Source organism: Aotus nancymaae, unplaced genomic scaffold, assembly GCF_030222135.1.
Source record: "Aotus nancymaae isolate 86718 unplaced genomic scaffold, 86718_ANA_hifiasm-v0.15.2.pri h1tg000064l_0, whole genome shotgun sequence".
NCBI lineage: Eukaryota > Metazoa > Chordata > Mammalia > Primates > Aotidae > Aotus > Aotus nancymaae.
Genome location: NW_026988478.1, coordinates 3,898,943 through 3,916,949, shown reverse-complemented (window position 1 = coordinate 3,916,949; position 18,007 = coordinate 3,898,943). Strand labels below are relative to the sequence as shown.

The 18,007-nt window shown below is 42.1% G+C and overlaps 1 protein-coding gene and 1 non-coding gene across 3 annotated transcripts in view; one reads left to right on the top strand and one right to left on the bottom strand.

Moving 5' to 3' along the window:
• Positions 1–5,483: 5,483 nt before the first annotated feature.
• On the top strand, positions 5,484–5,590 carry LOC135270569 (U6 spliceosomal RNA). Its single transcript, XR_010338726.1, has one exon. It is a non-coding gene; the product is annotated as a U6 spliceosomal RNA (small nuclear RNA).
• Positions 5,591–8,668: 3,078 nt separating this feature from the next.
• BNC1 (basonuclin zinc finger protein 1) overlaps positions 8,669–18,007 on the bottom strand; it is a 29,432-nt gene continuing 20,093 nt past the window's right edge. For both annotated transcript variants that reach the window (XM_021677507.2, XM_064366156.1), the window contains exons 4-5: positions 15,652–17,513; positions 8,669–10,906 (exon numbers count right to left, since the gene is read on the bottom strand). In XM_021677507.2, the coding sequence (XP_021533182.2) occupies positions 10,222–10,906; positions 15,652–17,513 (2,547 nt within the window). In that variant the 3' untranslated portion in view covers positions 8,669–10,221. The remainder of the gene's footprint in view (positions 10,907–15,651; positions 17,514–18,007) is intronic.

Genomic DNA, 18,007 nt, shown 5'->3' with positions numbered 1-18,007 from the left:
ACATATTTCAATAGATAAACGTGGGGGCAGTGTGAACCAACAAATACATTTGAAAAAGAGTTGTGGGTGAGAGAGGGGGTTGACAGGCTGGGCTACCTGCTCAGGAATGCACAGCTGGTGTCCAGAGACTCAGTCAGACACTTCTAGCCCCACGATTGCCAGGGACCTAGGAACAGGCTCTCATTTCCCCAGATGAGGAAATTCTGGTCCACAAAGGTTTTCCCTCAGGGACTCAAGCTCCTCTGTAGATGCCCCAGGATCTGAGGGGGTGGGAGAAGAGGCTGAGAGAGGCTGCCCAAGCCAGGGACTGACTGAGTCTATTCTCCCCATGAACGGAATGAGCAGCAGGCCTTTCCGCCATTTCCCTTTTAGGAATAGTCTAGACCAGTGATTCTCAACTGGGGGCTATTTTGTCACCCACTCCCATCAGGGAATATTTGACAATGCATGGAGACATTTTTGGTTGCCATGATTTTGGGGGTGCTACGGCATTCAGTGGGTAGAGGCCAGGGAAGCAGCTGAACATCCTACAAAACACAGGATAATTACCTACAGGAAAGAATGATCTGGCCCAAAATGTCAATAGTGCCAAGTTTGAGAAACTGGTCTAGATCAGGGACCAGAAATTCTCAAAGTGTAGTCCCCATTGTGGCACATCATCATCAGTGGGGACTTACTACAGATGGAAATTCTTGGTTCCTACCGAAGACCTACTAAATCAGCAGCTCTGGGAGTAACTTGTGTTTTAATAAGCCTTTTGGAGAATCTAAGGCATGCTCAAGTATGAGAACCACTTGTGTGGGGACTATACTGCTTGAGATTGGTAGTCTAACACTGTACTTCTAAATTATTAATGTGCTTACAGTCACTGCAGAATTGTTAAAATGCAGATTCTGATTTAGCAGTTGTTAGAATTTGCATTGCTTACAAGTTCCAGATGACACTGATAATACTGATCAGGCCCACATTTTAAGAAGTGAGGAGGATCTAAGATATTGCTTTGAAATTTGCCAGATCATAAAATACATCTGAAGTGTATGTTGAGCCTTCAGATTCTCAGTCCCTTTCTGAGACCCTCTAGGTAGGATATTTCCAGAGGAAGGGGGTAGAATTTTTTTTTTTTTTTGAGACAGGGTCTCACTCTGTTGCCCAGGCTGGTGTGCAGTGGTGTGATCATGGCTCACTGCAGCCTCAACCTCCCAGGCTCAAGTGATTCTCCTGCATCAGCATCCTGAGTAGCTGGGACTACAGGTATGTGCCACCATGCTAAGCTAATTTTGTTTATTATTTGTAGAGATGAGGTCTCACTATGTTGCCCAGGCTGGTCTCAAACTCCTGGGCTCAAGCAATCCTCCAGCCTTGGCCTCCCAAATTGCTGGGATTACAAGCATGAGCCACTGCACCTGCCTGGAATGTGTATTTTTATTAAGTGTCCCAGAAAATTATCACAATCAAGCAGATCTAAAAACACTGATTTCAGATGGCAGATTCAAGAGTTATTGATGAATACAACATCTCTGAGTCCACTTCATTTATATCAGAAATTCTCAACCCAGGCTGGGGAAAATCACCTGGAGAACTTTGAAACTTCCCCTGTGCAGGCCACAGAGTAGACCAATTATATCAGAACCTCTGAGGGTGGGACCTAGGAAACAGCTCTTTCTAAAAGTTGCCCAGGTGATTCCAATGTGCAGCTATGTTTAAGAATCAGTGACCTTAGAAAAACAGTCTGGCAGTTGCTCAAAAAGTCAAACACACAGTTACCATATGACCCAGCAATTCCACTCCTAGGTATATACCAAAGTGAATTGAAAACATATGTGCACACAAAAACTTGTACATGAATGTTTATAGCAGCATTTTTCATAACAGCCAAAAATGGAAGCAATCCAATGTCCATTGGCTGATGAATGGGTAAACAAATAAAAATGGATATGTCATATCCACATGATGAAATACTATTTAGCAATAAGAAGGAATGATATATATGTTACAACTGGAATGAAACTTGAAAACATTATACTAGTAAAAGAAGCCAGTTGCAAAAGGCCACATATTGTATGATTCCGCTTACAGGAAATACCAAGAATAAGCAAATCCACAGAAGCAGAAAGTAGATTAGCGGTTGCTAGAGGCTGCTGCAAGGGGAAAACTGCTTAATGGGTACAGGGTTTTATTTTGGGGTGATGGAATGTTTTTGAACTAGATAGAAGTGATGGTTGCACAACATTGTGAATGGACTAAATGCCACTGAACTGTACACCTTAAAATGGTTAAAATCGTAAATTTTATGTTATGCAAATTTTATCACAAAGGGAAAAAAAAGAATCAGTGGCCTATAAAGTTTCCTAATAGAGGTAGATTTCAAGAAATCAGGCAAAATCAGGATGAGTGAATTAGGTAACTCAGGAAAAAGATAACCTAAAATAGCAATCTGCCATATATGTGCTCATATATTCTTGGACCTTTGGTAGGGTAGAGAGTAAATACATTTTCAGAGCCTACTTGGAGTAGCAGATAATGAAGAGATTCCTGTGATTAAGGGAAAAGAAGGTATTTCCATCTGCCAGTTGAAATTCTATTGATTGGAAAGTTTGCCCCCACAATTTGGGAGGTTTGCACATTTTTTTTAATGTTCAGAGACTGAGATTGCTGAGATCAATTTCTTAATTTTGTGGGTGGAGGCTAGGGTTATTTAATTTGAATATAAACAGAATCATGACCCCACAGGCTGGAGGTTTAGGGACATGCAGGCAATTGACATTTAAGTAACACTTAGGTAGCCACACGCCTGGGAGGGGAAACTGAGTGTGCCCAACTTTGAAGAGGGAAGGTCTTGGGGAGGTAATGACCCTATGCCCTCAGTCGTTTGCAAATGAGCCTAGCAGAGAGAGACCCTATCAAGAGAAGTTGAAATTAGATGTATCTTCCAGAAATTTAGCTTGTATAATTTTAAAATCTTTTCTTTTGTTTAATATCTACCTCTCTTGTTAGACTCTATATTCCGCAAGGCAGGGACAGTGTATATTATACTTACCACCATATATTCAGCAGTGCTAGGCACATAGTAGGTGGGTTCTCAATAGATCTGTTGATTGACAACTGGAGGCCATGGGTAAAGCCCCTTGTTGACGGGGGAGTGCTAACAGTAGGACTGCCAGATGAGATTAGGGGGCAGTGGGAAAGTGAGTCTGTAAGCAAACCTCGATCACATGGTGCCATGGGCTTGCCCAGCACTGTAGGGGAAGGAGGGGGAGTGAAAAGAGGCTTCCTGGAAATGATGATACCTGAGCTGAGGCTCAAGGGGAGACCCAAGGGTTAGTGGGTCAAAGACTGGAAAGGCAGTTCCCACAGAGCCAGCAATACATGCATGACCATAGGCAGTTGATCAGCCCTGGGACTGTGGAGCAAGGGCTGGAGTCAGCCTGGCTGAAGCCAGGCACAGTCATGAAGGACAGGCCTGGCCTTGTTGGCAGTTCTACCCTGATGGCAGTGAGAAGCAACTGGAGGAGTCGAGATACAGCCAGGTCTGTGTTACTGTAGAACCCTCTGGGGCTGCCATCCGAAGGATGGATTTGAGAGTAAGTCAGAAGGCTGCTGAGATAGTGTTAGAGAAGGAAGAGAAAGGAGAGGATCATCTTGTTGAACTAACATTGATTACGCGCATGAATGGGGGGAATTTTAGAGCATTTTTTGGTAGGCAGATATGTTGGGGTTTGGCAACTGATTGCTGGCTATTGGAAATGAAATAAAAGAAGCCTAGGATAGTGATGATGATGATGATGATGATGCTTGTAGCTAACATCTGCTGAGTGCTTGTGTTATAGGCATTAAGTGCTTCATATACACCATGTCATTTGAGCTTCATCATGAACCACTAGAGACTATTTTGTTATTATTATAAGGGTGTTTTAATTCTGATCAGTACCTTTTCTTTTTGAAAACAGGTGAGACTCTTTTCATTTGTTTGTTTTTTGAGACAGAATCTCACTCTGTTGTCCAGGCCGGAATGCAGTGGTGTGATCTCAGCTCACTGCAGCCTTTGCCTCTGGGGTTCAAGCGATTCTTGTGCCTCAGCCTCCTGAGTAGCTTGGACTACAGGCATGCACCACCACACCCGACTAATTTTTGTATTTTTAGTAGAGAAAAGGTTTCACTTTGTTGGCCAGGCTGGTCTCCAACTTTTGGCCTCAAGCATTCCACCTGCCTCAGCATCTCAGAGTTCTGGGATTACAGGCATCGTTTTTATCCTTATTACACAGATGAAGAAACTGAGACCCAAAAAGCTGTGACTTGGACAAGGCCACCCAGTTAGTATGTGGAGTAGCCAAGGTTTGACCCCGGTCGGGGGAGGGTTGGACCTGAAGAGCCATGCTCTTAATCGTACCTGGTATTGACCCCAGGTTTTTAGTTTGGGTTGGCTGGGTGGGTGGTGGCACCATTCTTCAATCCAAGGAAACAGGAGGAGGAAAATGGTTGATTGATGGTGAAATGACATAATGAGTTTGGGACAAGTTGGGCTGGAGATGCAGTGGATTATTCTGTGAAATTTGCTAGTCAGGAGTGCAGCTCTGGGTAAAGTCATGGGAATGAATGAGACAACCTAGGAGAAAGCATGAGAGTGAGGGGAGGAAAAAGTCAAGAACAAGACTAGGGGACACCAAAGAACCAAATGTGTCCTTTTGGAGGTGGCCATCAGGAAGTCACTGGAAACCTTGGTTCCCTAAATGGTAAGGGGCCCTAAAGGGTAAGGGGAAGAAACAAGAATGCAGTGATTAGGGGAGAGGCAAAACCTGCTATTCTAAGGTCATTGGCTGTAGAAGGAGGAGGAAAGAATATCACTAGAAGGGATCGGTGATCAGGGTCCAGAAGGCTATCTTTTTCTATTAACCATTAAGATAAGAGAGATCTGCAAATACATAGGCTAGAGAGATGGACCCAGTGGAAAGGATGAGTTTGATAATGAATGGGACAGAAGGGCTGGCACCACACCCTTGAGTCAGCTAAAGGGGTGAAGTGAGGGCATCAGGCTTCAGAAAGAATAGGGACACTTCTTTTGAGTCCAGTTAAAAGTTAAATATAGGTTTGAATGCACCTTGAACAGCACATAGGGCCTTTAGAAAGGTAAGATTTGGCCTAGGGCTTCCCCTACTCTACTCTGAAATCCACTGTTACATTTGCTCTGAGGCACCCTTCCCATGGGCTGTTCAAAGCCAATGACTGAGCATGACAGGAATATAATTCCCAGGGAACCCACTCCCCAGAGATACAGGACTGTTCTGATGGTTGACCTTAACTCAAGGGATTCTGATGGCCTTGCTGAACTTACTTAGACTGTGCGTCAACTTTGGATACTTTCACCTGACCTTCCCTCCCTCTCCCCTTCACTGAGAGTCAGAACTGTGTTGCATGGACTGGCTCTCTCAGCTCTTCCTGGCTTTCTATTTCATCTCAAAGTAATTTATCTTAATAAGGTCCACACTGTGACTCCTTCAGCAGCACATATACTAAAATTGGAATGATACAGAGAAGATTAGTATGGCCCCTGTGCAAGGATGACATGCAAATTCGTGAGGCGTTCCATATTTTTCCAAAAGAGAGCCCACATAGCCAAGTCAATTCTAGGCAAAAAGAACAAAGCTGGAGGCATCACACTACCTGACTTCAAACTATACTACAAGGCTACAGTAATCAAAACAGCATGGTACTGGTACCAAAACAGAGATATAGACCAATGGAACAGAACAGAGAACTCAGAGGCAACACCACACATCTACAACCATCTGATCTTTGACAAACCTGACAAAAACAAGCAATGGGGAGAGGATTCCCTATTTAATAAATGGTGTTGGGAAAACTGGCTAGCCATCTGCAGAAAGCAGAAACTGGACCCCTTCCTGACACCTTACACTAAAATTAACTCCAGATGGCTTAAAGACTTAAACATAAAACCTAACACCATAAAAACCCTAGAAGAAAATCTAGGCAAAACCATTCAGGACATAGGCATAGGCAAGGACTTTATGACCAAAACACCAAAAGCACTGGCAACAAAAGCCAAAATAGACAAATGGGACCTAATCAAACTCCAGAGCTTCTGCACAGCAAAAGAAACAGTCATTAGAGTGAATCGGTAACCAACAGAATGGGAAAAAATTTTTGCAATCTACCCATCTGACAAAGGGCTAATATCCAGAATCTACAAAGAACTAAAACAGATTTACAAGAAAAAAACAAGCCCATTCAAAAGTGGGTGAAGGATATGAACAGACACTTTGCTAAAGAAGACATACATGAGGCCAACAAACATATGAAAAAATGCTCATCATCACTGGTCATTAGAGAAATGCAAATCAAAACTACATTGAGATACCATCTCATGCCAGTTAGAATGGCGATCATTAAAAAATCTGGAGACAACAGATGCTGGAGAGGATGTGGAGAAATAGGAACACTTTTACACTGTTGGTGGGGGTGTAAATTAGTTCAACCATTGTGGAAGACAGTGTGGCGATTCCTCAAGGACCTAGAAATAGAAATTCCATTTGACCCAGCAATCCCATTTCTGGGTACATATACAAAGGATTATAACTTGTTCTATTATAAGGACACATGCACACTAATGTTCACTGCGGCACGGTTTACAATAGCAAAGACTTGGAACCAACCCAAACGCCCATCAATGATAGACTGGACAGGGAAAATGTGGCACATATACACCATGGAATACTATGCAGCCATAAAAAATGATGAATTCATGTCCTTTGTAGGGACATGGATGAACCTGGAAACCATCATTCTCAGCAAACTGACACAAGAACAGAAAATCAAACATCGCATGTTCTCACTCATAGGTGGGTGTTGAACAATGAGAACACATGGACACAGGGAGGGGAGTAGGGGAGGAACAGCAGGGAGTGGGGAGTTGGGGAGGGATAACATGGGGAGAAATGCCAGATATAGGTCATAGGGAGGAAGGCAGCAAACCACACTGCCATGTGTTTACCTATGCAACAATCTTGCATGTTCTTCACATGTACCCCCAAACTTAAAAGGCAATAAAATAAATAAAACTTCAAAAAAAGAAAATCCTCGCATATTTAGCCCTGTTGATGTTGGCATCATGGAGGACCCAAACATAGCCCCCCATAGGCACAAGTGGATAAAACTAGAAAGACTGAGCCAGGGAAATTCAGATCCCTCAGCGACAGGTGTTGAGCCCAGGGAGATCATGGCAGTTCTGAATGTGACAGTAAAATGGGTGGTGGTGGAATCCTGGTAACTTTCTCATAAAGGTGTTTGCAGCTTACTGTGAGGGCCCAAGAGGCATGAGGTGGATTTCAAAAGGCTGAGGCAGATGTGACCATATGAGGATGGGTGTGATTATACACAAACTGAAAAGGAGGTGGTGGGCAATGCAGAAGAAGGTCTCTCCCAATTATCTGAGAGTAGGAAGTGAGGGCAGCTACCGTGAATATGGAGAGCTGGTGGGGTAGGATCTCGCAAAGTGATTTTGGAAGAACTACTGTGGGAGAAGGAAGAGAAAGCTGACAACAGATAAAATGTAAAGAGATTAGTGGGAAAAGGGGATGGAGCAGTAGCAGGGGTGAGAAGCTTCCAAATGACAAAGCTGCAGGGCTTGTAGGCCTTGGGAGACTCTGGATATTATACTCATTGTTAAAGAAAACCACTGGATGGCTTTGAGTTGAGGCACTACATGATCTGATGTACATCTTAGAAAGACCATTTTGGCCATTGTAGAATGTAAGAAGGAAAACAACAGATCAGTTAAGAAGCGACTGCAATCATACAGAAAGGAGATGATACGGTTTAGAGTAGGGGGAGAACAGTACAGATGATGGTAGAAGTGTTCAGTTTCCCTCTGATAACTTTTCTCTCAGCGAAGTATAAAAAAAGAAGATCAACTGAGAGTGGGGCTGGATGGGTAGATAGGATCATACTCCTATTATATTGGAAGGGTAGGAAAAAAGGTGAAAAAATTACAAGTTACAAAAATTCATTTTTTAAAACAACCTGCGTTTTTAAGAAGAGGTTTAAATCTTTTCACTGCATTCTATTTGGAGCATTGGCTATAAGACTTCTCTTTGAAAGCACTGTATTTTTTAAAAAACAACTTTTTTTTTGAGATGGAGTCTTGCTCTGTCACCAGGCTAAAGTGCAGTGAAATGATCTTGGCTCACTGCAACCTCTGCCTCTCAGGTTCAAGTGATTCTCATGCCTCAGCCTCCCAAGTAGCTGGGATTACAGCTACCGTGCCTGGCTAATTTTTTGTAATTTTAGTAGAGTCGAGGTTAGCCAGGGTGGTCTTGGACTCCTGACCTCAGCTGATCTGCCTGCCTTGGCCTCCCAAAGTGCTGGGATTACTGGCATGAGCCACCGTGCCTGGCCTGTATTTTTCTTGGTAAAAGATCAGCACACCCAAATCCTCCTCCCAATGAAGTAACCACTTCGTTTCTTTTTGAACTCATTAATTTCTGCAATTTTTGTTTGATGTGGCAGTAGTTACTATTCCCTGTCCACTAGACCCCCGCCCCCAACCCTTAGGGTTTTCAGCTCTGTCAAATTCATAATGCGTCTCTCTGTGTGTGCATAAGCATATGCACTTGTACAAAACACAGCCCATATGACAAAACCGTTTTTACAAATGTTTGCCTTTTTAAACAAAAGGTGTGCCATATATTTTTATTAAATCATAGAAAACATTTGTATACAAATTTTTTCACTTTGGGAAAACTGGAATATTAAACAGTTGGGTAACAAAACAGTTGAAAGATACATCTCACTTTAAATAGAAACAAGTTTTAAGTTGTCACATTTATTAAAACAAAAAAAGTTGAAATAATTGGTAACAGGTTGTTGGCTTTTTTCAACCTTCAGAGGAATATCTCTTTTAACCCTCAATTTGCTTTAAGAATGTTTTTTATTACTTACATCAACCACGAGTTTAAAAGATAGTTAACTTGAATTCTGAATACAAAATCAATGTACCTACACAGGCTTTTAGAATACTGTAAATGATGAATTTCAGGAGATGGTTTCATTCCACAGGGCTGATTAAACTTCCTTTCTACAATGGAAAATGTGTATAACAGTGTGGAATATACTTCAGAATAAGTTAAATATTAAGACATACAATATGGCAATAATGTCCTACTTTTTTTTTCCTACCAAGTAAATTCAAAAGTTCATCCTAATCTTATACATTTATAAAAGGGTGAAGACTGAGAGATCCAGTGATACTGAAAATACACAACAACCATCAGAACCACATTCTCTATGGCAGAATATATACAAATGGTCCTGCCAAAATCATGCCTGCATTCATTCCACAGGTGACCAGAAAGAACAGACTTTGAAGTTCACCAAATGAAAATGAATGGTGACTTTGACATTTAGGTCATCACTTATTCTGCTTCTGAGCAGAGATCCAGAGGTGATACAGTGCAAAATCTGCACTCACACTAAATACCACATAAGCACAAATTAAATATTATCAAAATATTTTTAAATTAAATTGAAGACCATTATTTAAGTGCATGAGATATTTTCCCCCAGCTTCTTGAATGCGTGTTACAGAACAAGAATTAACAAGGAAAATATCAGAGGCCAACCCAATCCTCTGAACTCCCTGGGGTAACATATGAGACCTTTGGCACAGGCTGAGGGGAGGCACAATTATCCAATCGAAATACATGGATGGTCTCAAAAAGTCAGTCTTCTAAACTCAGGTCTGGATCTCAAACTAATTGAAGAAGGAAATGAAAATGCTATCGTTGGGACTGGTATCTTGTCCATGGTGAGTCTTCTTCCCTAGGACACTTCTTATCCAAGACCCTTAACACTGCAAGCCTCATTTCAAGCCACCCCCAGGTCCTGGCCCACTGCTGTTGATCTGCAGACCTGGATCTTTCCCAGGAAATATGTAAACAAATCTGGGAAAAACTGCAATTCTGCAAGTTTTCCTTCTAACAGTGAAAGACCTCTTGGGCTAAGAAAAATAATAGGAAGGGCTGCCCCAGTGTCATCTTCCCACAAGGTTTGTCTTTTGCTCATTCTGCTGTGGAAAACTATAAAGTCAAATCAAATAGTTTTGCCTGACTTGCCCCAAATGATATTAAACAGTAAGAACCATTTCTTTGGACTACCTTATTCCTGAATTATGATGAAAGCCTATCTGAGTCTACTTGGTTTGCCATCTTGTTACTGGAGGTGACTTGGAGACGAGGCCAGGCTTTTGTGCAGGTTGGGATTCTGGCTATGTCTGTTTCGACTGCGAACAGATGAAAACATGGTGTTGCAGCCTGGTACTTTGCATTTGTGGAGCTGGCGGAGGTGCACAGTTTTGTAGTGGGCTCTAAAGGTCCCTTTGTTACTGTATGTCTTTTGGCAGAGATGACAGGTTATGGGCAACCCAGAAGGCAGGCTGGCAAGGCTCTGGTCGGCCTTCTCCATGAGGACACAGATGGGGTACTCATCTTCCCCAGGAACAAGGCTCGGCCCTTCACAGTTTCCATCACTGTCCTCCATAAGCACAGTGCCTTCTTCACTCACCCCATCAGAGTCCCAGGAGGAATGGCTGCTACTCTCTGACTTCATGCTTGAGGTAGTACTCAAATCCAGGATGGTGCCCTCACTCAAGGGGCCGGAGTTGTAGCTCTCCAGGCTGGCATTGTGGACTTGGGTTATTGGGTAAACCAGACTGCCCATTCGACTTGTTCCTTTGAAAATGACAGATGTCTGGGAGGCTTGCTGTGTAAAAGCCACATCCTGATAGGCTTCCTTAGCCACATCTTTCAGAAGGTAAGCTGCACGGAAGTGGTCTTCACTGCTCTCCAGTGCTTCTTGGCTCAATGCTTTTTGGTGAAGATTTAGGTTTGAGCTGTGTCTACAAGAGTGAAAAGATGATTAGTAATGTGTTGGGCTATTTTAGAAACAGTCATCATTCTGAGTGGAGAGACTTGGTAGATACCAGGAAAAACGTGTGGTATGGGAGCACCGATGATAAGGGGGTAGGCCCCCATGGGATGTAACACCTGTTTAGTGGATACAGGCCCACTGTCATTCATTGCTTGTCAGAAGTTAGTGTTCACCGGGAAAGCCAACAGTCTGGAAACTGAAAATATGTAGTCCTCTTTGATTTCCACTGTCTGTTTGATGTACTTTCTGTATCTCACTGTTTCAGAGCTCATATCTGCTTCTGCATATGAAGAAGCAGACTGGTTTAGACATACCCCTTCTTCCAGGAATCTTTCCTTAATTTCTCATGGTGCCCTCCCATGTGCCCATAGCAGCATTCCCCCATTGTAGAGGTCATCACATTCAACTTTAATTGTCTGTTTCTGGTCTGTCTCCCAGAATGGCTAGACTACATCAACTAGACCAGTTTGACTGGGACACTGGAACCAGGAGATCCCAGGAGAAAACTGGTCACAAACTATAAGGAACTAAGAAGAGGACTTTATTTCAATGAAATCAAGAAATAGTACCTTCTGGAGTGCACTGTCCAATATAATAGCCACTAGCCATACATGGATACTGAGCACCTGAAATGTGACTAGTGTCATATGTTGAAAGGATATTTTGGATATACTAAATTAAATGTTATTAAATTTTAATGCATCTGCTTTTTATTTTTTTTTTACTTTTTTACAGTGGCTATTAGACTATTTAAAATTTCTTGTGAAGCTTGCATCTTATTTCTATTGGATAGCATTGGTCTAGAGCACTGACATACACTTCATCCTAAAAGTTCTTTAAGTGTGAGTAAGAATCTGATTGGCTAGAATTGTGCATGTGGTTTAGTTCATATTTGTAATGTTTCACTATCCTATACCAGACAGAAGTTTTGCAAATGCAGCAGAATAAGCATACCACCAATCTTCTACCCAATGATTACTCTTGAAGGGCAGATAATGAGTATCCATTATGACACATGCCTTTTAGTCATATGTTATCATTTGGAAGTAACCTGTAAATCAATGCTGCTCTTCCTTAGAAATCCTCTGCTAACTTTTGACAAGAAAAAACAATCCTTACCAAGGGGGTTACAATCTTATAGGTGACAGGGCAATTATTCCGAATAGAGAAAATACTCCCCCAATACATATCAGAATGTATGGCAGGGTCAAGTTGGGGAAAACATCTTCACCAAAATAACCAAGAATTGAATTTTCTAAATCCCCAAAGACGTGTGTGGGAAGCTAATCATGTTTTATAAAATGTATAAAATTTACTGTTCAACTTTTGTCTTCTATTCCCTTACACATATTTTCTGGACATAATCAGAATTTTACTCCCAGATAACATACTTTGCAAGCAGCCCTTCTTAACTCCAACTCTGCCCTGTGATTATGTCAGCCTTCTGGGTTGAAGGGGCTGGTATGTGCCAGCAGAAAACCAGACACTGGGTTGGCATACAGGTTCCAGTACATACAGGTGATTAAAAAGAAAGACAAGCACGTTTATTGGAACCTAGTACAGAAAGGTCCCTACTGCAACAAAGCAAACCTCTGGGCCTCACACCCAACTCCTGAGTATTCCATGCATACTAATAGCTAACTTGTGGGCTCTCTCACCCCTCTCAAGCCTTGGAAGTGCCATGTCCCCTAAGACCAGTAACTACTACAACTGTAAAAACCCTCTGAATCATGTACCAGGCTTTCAGTTTCTAAGGACTTTGCTAATCCTTTACTCACTGCCCATGTCTGCATCTCTTCCCTTCAACCTCTACCTCTCTCCTCCAACTCTTCCTCTTGGCTTCTATTTTGATTAGTTGAGACCAGTGGTTCTCAGAGTGTGGTCTGAACACCCTTAGTGGTTCCTGAGGCCCTTTAGGGAAGTTCTGGAAGTCAAAGTTTCATAATTCTAAGATATTATTTGCCTTTTTCACTTTCATTGTCTCATGAGTGCACAGTGGAGTTTTTGAGAGGCTACGTGACATGATTTTGCAACAGAGCATATGCAGAAGCAGATATGAGAATCTAGTTGTCTTTACAAAGTCAGACGTTAATGAGATTTACAAAAATGTAAAACAAAGCCACTCATCTCACTGAATTTTTGCTTTTGGAAAATGTAGTTTTTTAAATAAACATGTTAATATATAAAGTTGAATAATTTTTTAATTTCTAAAATAAATTTTGATAGATGTAACCCAAATAGAGAGCAGCTCTTGAGTAACCTTAGGTTTAAGTATTTTTAAAGGGGTTATAAAATGAAAATGTTTCAGAGTTACTGCTGTAGACATACCCCTTCTTCCAGGAAGCTTTCCTTAACTTCTCAAGGTGCCCTCCCATGTACCCACAACCGCCTACATTTCCTCCATTGTAGAAGTCATCACATTCAACTGTAATTGCCTGTTTCTGGTCTGTCTCCCCCACTACAGAAGGCCTCTGTGGGCAGGGATTATGTCCCCAGCACCTAACATAGAAAGTTCTTAATATTCATGGGGTAAATAAGCATCCAGGGTGCTGTCCTAGTACCCTTCCTGATGGGTCTTGCTAACTGTTGCTGGCAGTAACAGTGGCTCAAAGAGAAGTTAGCTGTCCCTACAGCAACGCAGTTCTCAATCTCTGACTGAGAGAAATGGTGTTAGGTCTGGGCCTGCCCACAAAGTCCTATTTAAAATACTGTCACTTAAATAATAGATTCTAGGTAAAATGCATTTCAAGTTCTAGACTACTGGGATTAGTGGTTTTAATTTAGAATGCAAGATACTTTCCTGTTGTGGCGATTGGGAAGGGCTCAGATCTATTAACGCAATGGTCAGAACATAAGGAAATATTAAATCTATGAAAATATAAGTATCAAATAAAAAAGTATCTGAATCCAATCTGCCTTCTAATTTAGTAGATACTGTAGGCTAGAACAGTATAATAAATATCAAAGATAATATGACCAACCTAACTGTCTCTTTATAACAGCTTATTCACGAACAAACACTCCTCCTCTTGGAGGCTAAGGACTGGTTCACTAATTAGGGTACCTTGGTGGTTGGTTCAATATCCTATCAGTAGAAACATTGATTCAATATAAACATTTAACTAATATCTCCTGTGCTTTATCCTCTTTGCTAAAGACAATGAGTATGGTCTTATGAGCCCCGTCCAGGAATGCATGTGGGAGTCTGTACCTTTTCACCGTCTTAACAAATTAGGTAGGTGTTACAACTTGGACTAAATGTTCATGTTGAACTGCTTCAGGTCAAGCTTGTTTCTGCAAATGTAGCATTTTAATATTCAGTGCACCATTTAGTATTTATCGTATTGCATTTCATCAGCAGCTGATCTTTTCCATAAGCCTCCTGGGGCCATCTTTTGGTATGCTTGCTCTTCCATTTATAGGCTGGAGAGGAAGGTGACTTGAAGAGTGGTTAAGTGACTCAAGTTCATGAAGAAAAGCACAGGCAAGACGGTAACACCAGTGCTATCCCCACAGTGATGAGATATGCTCTATTGCGGGGCACTTTGTCAACAGTTTGCCTCTATGTGTTTGTCATGAAAACTCAGGATCTTTCAACCAGAAATCACAGTCCCTGAAACCACCTGCCAATCACCTTTATTCTTTTATATCTTAATATTTAAAAAACCTTCAATCAAGCAGTGATTCTTCCTTTTAAATGTAGCTGAGTAACTAGAAATAAACTATTTTATTCTATGGATTTCATATTATCAAATGAAATTGAGTTAAGTTTTGGTAAGCTATAATAGTAATTTTAAAAGTTCCCTTCTCACTCTATTCAAACAGTTATTTATGCTTTACTCTACCTGCTAATGTGACAAGTAGTTCATGATTTCTTTCTTTTTTTTTTTTGAGACAGTCTCACTCTTTTGCCAGGCTGGAGTGCAGTGGCATGATCTCGGTTCACTGTAACCTCCGCCTCCCAGGTTCAAACGGTTCTCCTGCCTCAGCCTCCTGAGTAGCTGAGACTACAGGCACGCAAAATACAGTAAGTTTTGTATTTTTATTAGAGACGGGGTTTTACCACGTTGGCCAGGATGGTCTTGATTTCTTGACCTTGTGATCCACCCTCCTTGGCCTCCCAAAGTGCTGGGATTACAGGTGTGAGCCACCGCACCAGGCTGAATTTCATGATTTCTTATCCCATTCCCTTGGGGCTGGATGTGTTTCTGAATTCAGAATTTCTCAGACTCCCTATTTACTGGAAAACACTAATTCCAGCAGTCTACTAAATGATGCATATAATGAAACATTGTTAATGCCCTATAATAAATCTATCACTATCTGTACTACATATATATTTATAAATCCATACAAAAGGAGATTAAAGAAGATTACAAATAACCTCACATCACTTCAGGTCAGGTTTTGCAGCCAAATTAGGTTAGGTTTTTGGAAGTAAAAATTTATGAATTTTTACTTCCAAAATATGGAAATATGAAAATTCATAGAACAGTGTTTCTCAAACTATGGCCCCCAGAATAGTAACATCAGCATCATCTGGTAACTTGTTAAAAATGCCAACTCTTGGGCCTCACCCCAGACCTAATGAAATGGAAATTCTAGGGTGGGGCCCAGAAGTCTGTGTTTTAACAACTCTCCAGGTGATTCTGATGCACGTTAAGGTTTAAGAGCCACTGCCTTAGAAAAAATGATTGCCAACAGATGCCTTACCTGTCTCTGCTCCTGCGGGAGGGAAAGGTAGCATTACAGCCCTCCACTGTGCATGTGTGTGTTTCTTTGACATGCATATTCTTGTAATGCATTTTCACACTGCAAGCATTTTTAAAGGTCTTCTTGCAGATGTCACACTGGAAGCGATTTTCTTCCATCTGCCTTGCTAATGCATGCTGACCCATGTGCTCCAGTTCTTTAGAATCTTCAAGACAAGGAAAAGCCATTCCCCTGTTGGACAAAGCATTGAAGAGTCCCCCAGCCAGCAGGCGCTGCTGCAGTTCCATGTATTCAGAAAAAGGAACTTGGGGCTCCATCCCAGGTGTGAAGTAGTGTTCATGGCCACCATCCTCGACCTCCCTTGGCACCATGATCAACGCTGGTGTCTGCTCAGTCTCCCTCTCTGAGTTGTGTGTGGCCTGCTCAGGGGTTTGGCTGATGACTCCACTGGACTCAATCACTGATTCACGATGGCAGGGCCTCTCTCCTTCAAGAAGAGGCTTCCCTAAGCTTCCTGACTGTGTGTGCTGCTCCTCAGATACTCTGTGTGACCGAGGACTGAAGGCCTCCTGCTCATCTTCACTGACCACCTGCAGGGGCATGTCTTCATCTGAGCTGAGGTTGTGTCTTTTCTCATTAGCTATTTCCACAGCTTCTTTCTCTATTTTGATAGGCATACTGGACTTCCTAGATTTCTTCTTGGGAAGGGCATGAAATGGCATTTCATTTGAAACCAGCTGTTCTGGGATTGAAGAGGACAACAGTGGGAGGGAAGGCAGCATCCCAGGTGTGTTTGCTACCTCAGCAGGTGTGGCTGGACTGCGGTAAAAAGGAAGGACTGGCTGGACTGTCTTTAGGTTGGGAAAAAGTACACCATTTTGCCCAATGTTTGGGAAGGCTGCTTGGCCTCTGGAATCCTCTCCTGAACCAGGGTAGCTGGGAGAAGGCCTATAGTCTGGGGATGTCACTGTGAAACCTGGGCACTTGTAGTTCTCAGAGCTGGCCAGGTTCAGGCTATTCCTGAGGTCTTTGTCCCGGTTATTTCTGTTCATTGGCATGTGCAGCCGAGGGTTGGGGTTGGCGCTATGGCGATTCCGGCTCCTTAGGGAACTGAACACCATGTTACACCCTTCGATGGTGCATTTATGCTTGATCTTCAGGTGGACGGCATTGTAGTGGATTTTGAGGGTGCCTTTGTCATAGAAGGTCTTCTCACATGCAGTGCAGAATACCCGGCCCTTCTTTGTGCCAAGGCTATTCCTCTCCGGCTTCACTTTAGCCTCAGGGGATAACTGTGTCCTTTCAAGCTTAGTGACAATGTTATATGAGCTGGAGTCACTTAAATGTGTGCTGTCTTTTTTAGTGATAGCATCTGGACAGTTTAAACACTGATCTTTTTCAACCTGAAATGGTGTGGAACTGGAAGTTAAGAAGCTGCTGTTAGGGAAGGGCCCATGGACTTCCTGTTTGGGGTCCTGACTTTGGTCATGACCCTGCTCCAACATATATTGTTCAGGCAGTGACCCTATCAGTGCAGGAGGCAGAGGGTTGAAGAACTGGAAAGGCAGCATGAAAGTCATGTTGCTTATGAGGTTCTCAAAGGGGTGTATACTGCTGGGGTTTCCTTTGTCCACAGGAGTGGGAAGGCTAGAACTCCTGTGGCTGCAGCTCTCGATGAAAGCCCTGATATCTACATTTGCTGTGGAAGGTGGTATGATGATGGACTGCTCTTCTTTCTCTTGAATTGCCATGAGTTCAACTATGGATTTGGTCTCTCCAAAACGAAGGAACTGCTGCAAGGTGGCCACTTCTTCCTCACTGGTCATGATGCTCCAGTGATCCAACACCTTTCCTGATGCATCCTAAACCCAAACCAGATTTTAGAAGTGTGATCAATTTACAACTCTTTATCTTTTTCTCTAAAAATGTAGTCCACTAGACTATAGGATACCTTTGTACATATGAGAAAAAGATAAACGCAGGGCTTTGGAGAGTTTAGTCCCTGTACACCCTACTCTCCCAGGCCAGAAGCTGTGTGCAGAACATAAGCTGCACATATATAAGCAATAGTGTTACAATTAGTGCAAAAGAGAGAAATATAATATTACTTAAGCTGAAGTAAGGGAAATGTGGTGATTACTTTTCACCTCATTTCAGACCAATTGGTTGTCTTGCATTAGACATAATAATTTTCCCTATTAAATTAAAATATGTATCATTTGAACAATAGTAGCTTCCTTATCTAAAGAGGATAGATGGAACAATCAGACCTAGATATAGCTCAAGTATTCATCTGCTGCAAGTTTAATAATCTTCCTAAGCAACTAACATCAGAAAACAAATGAACCTGTATTGA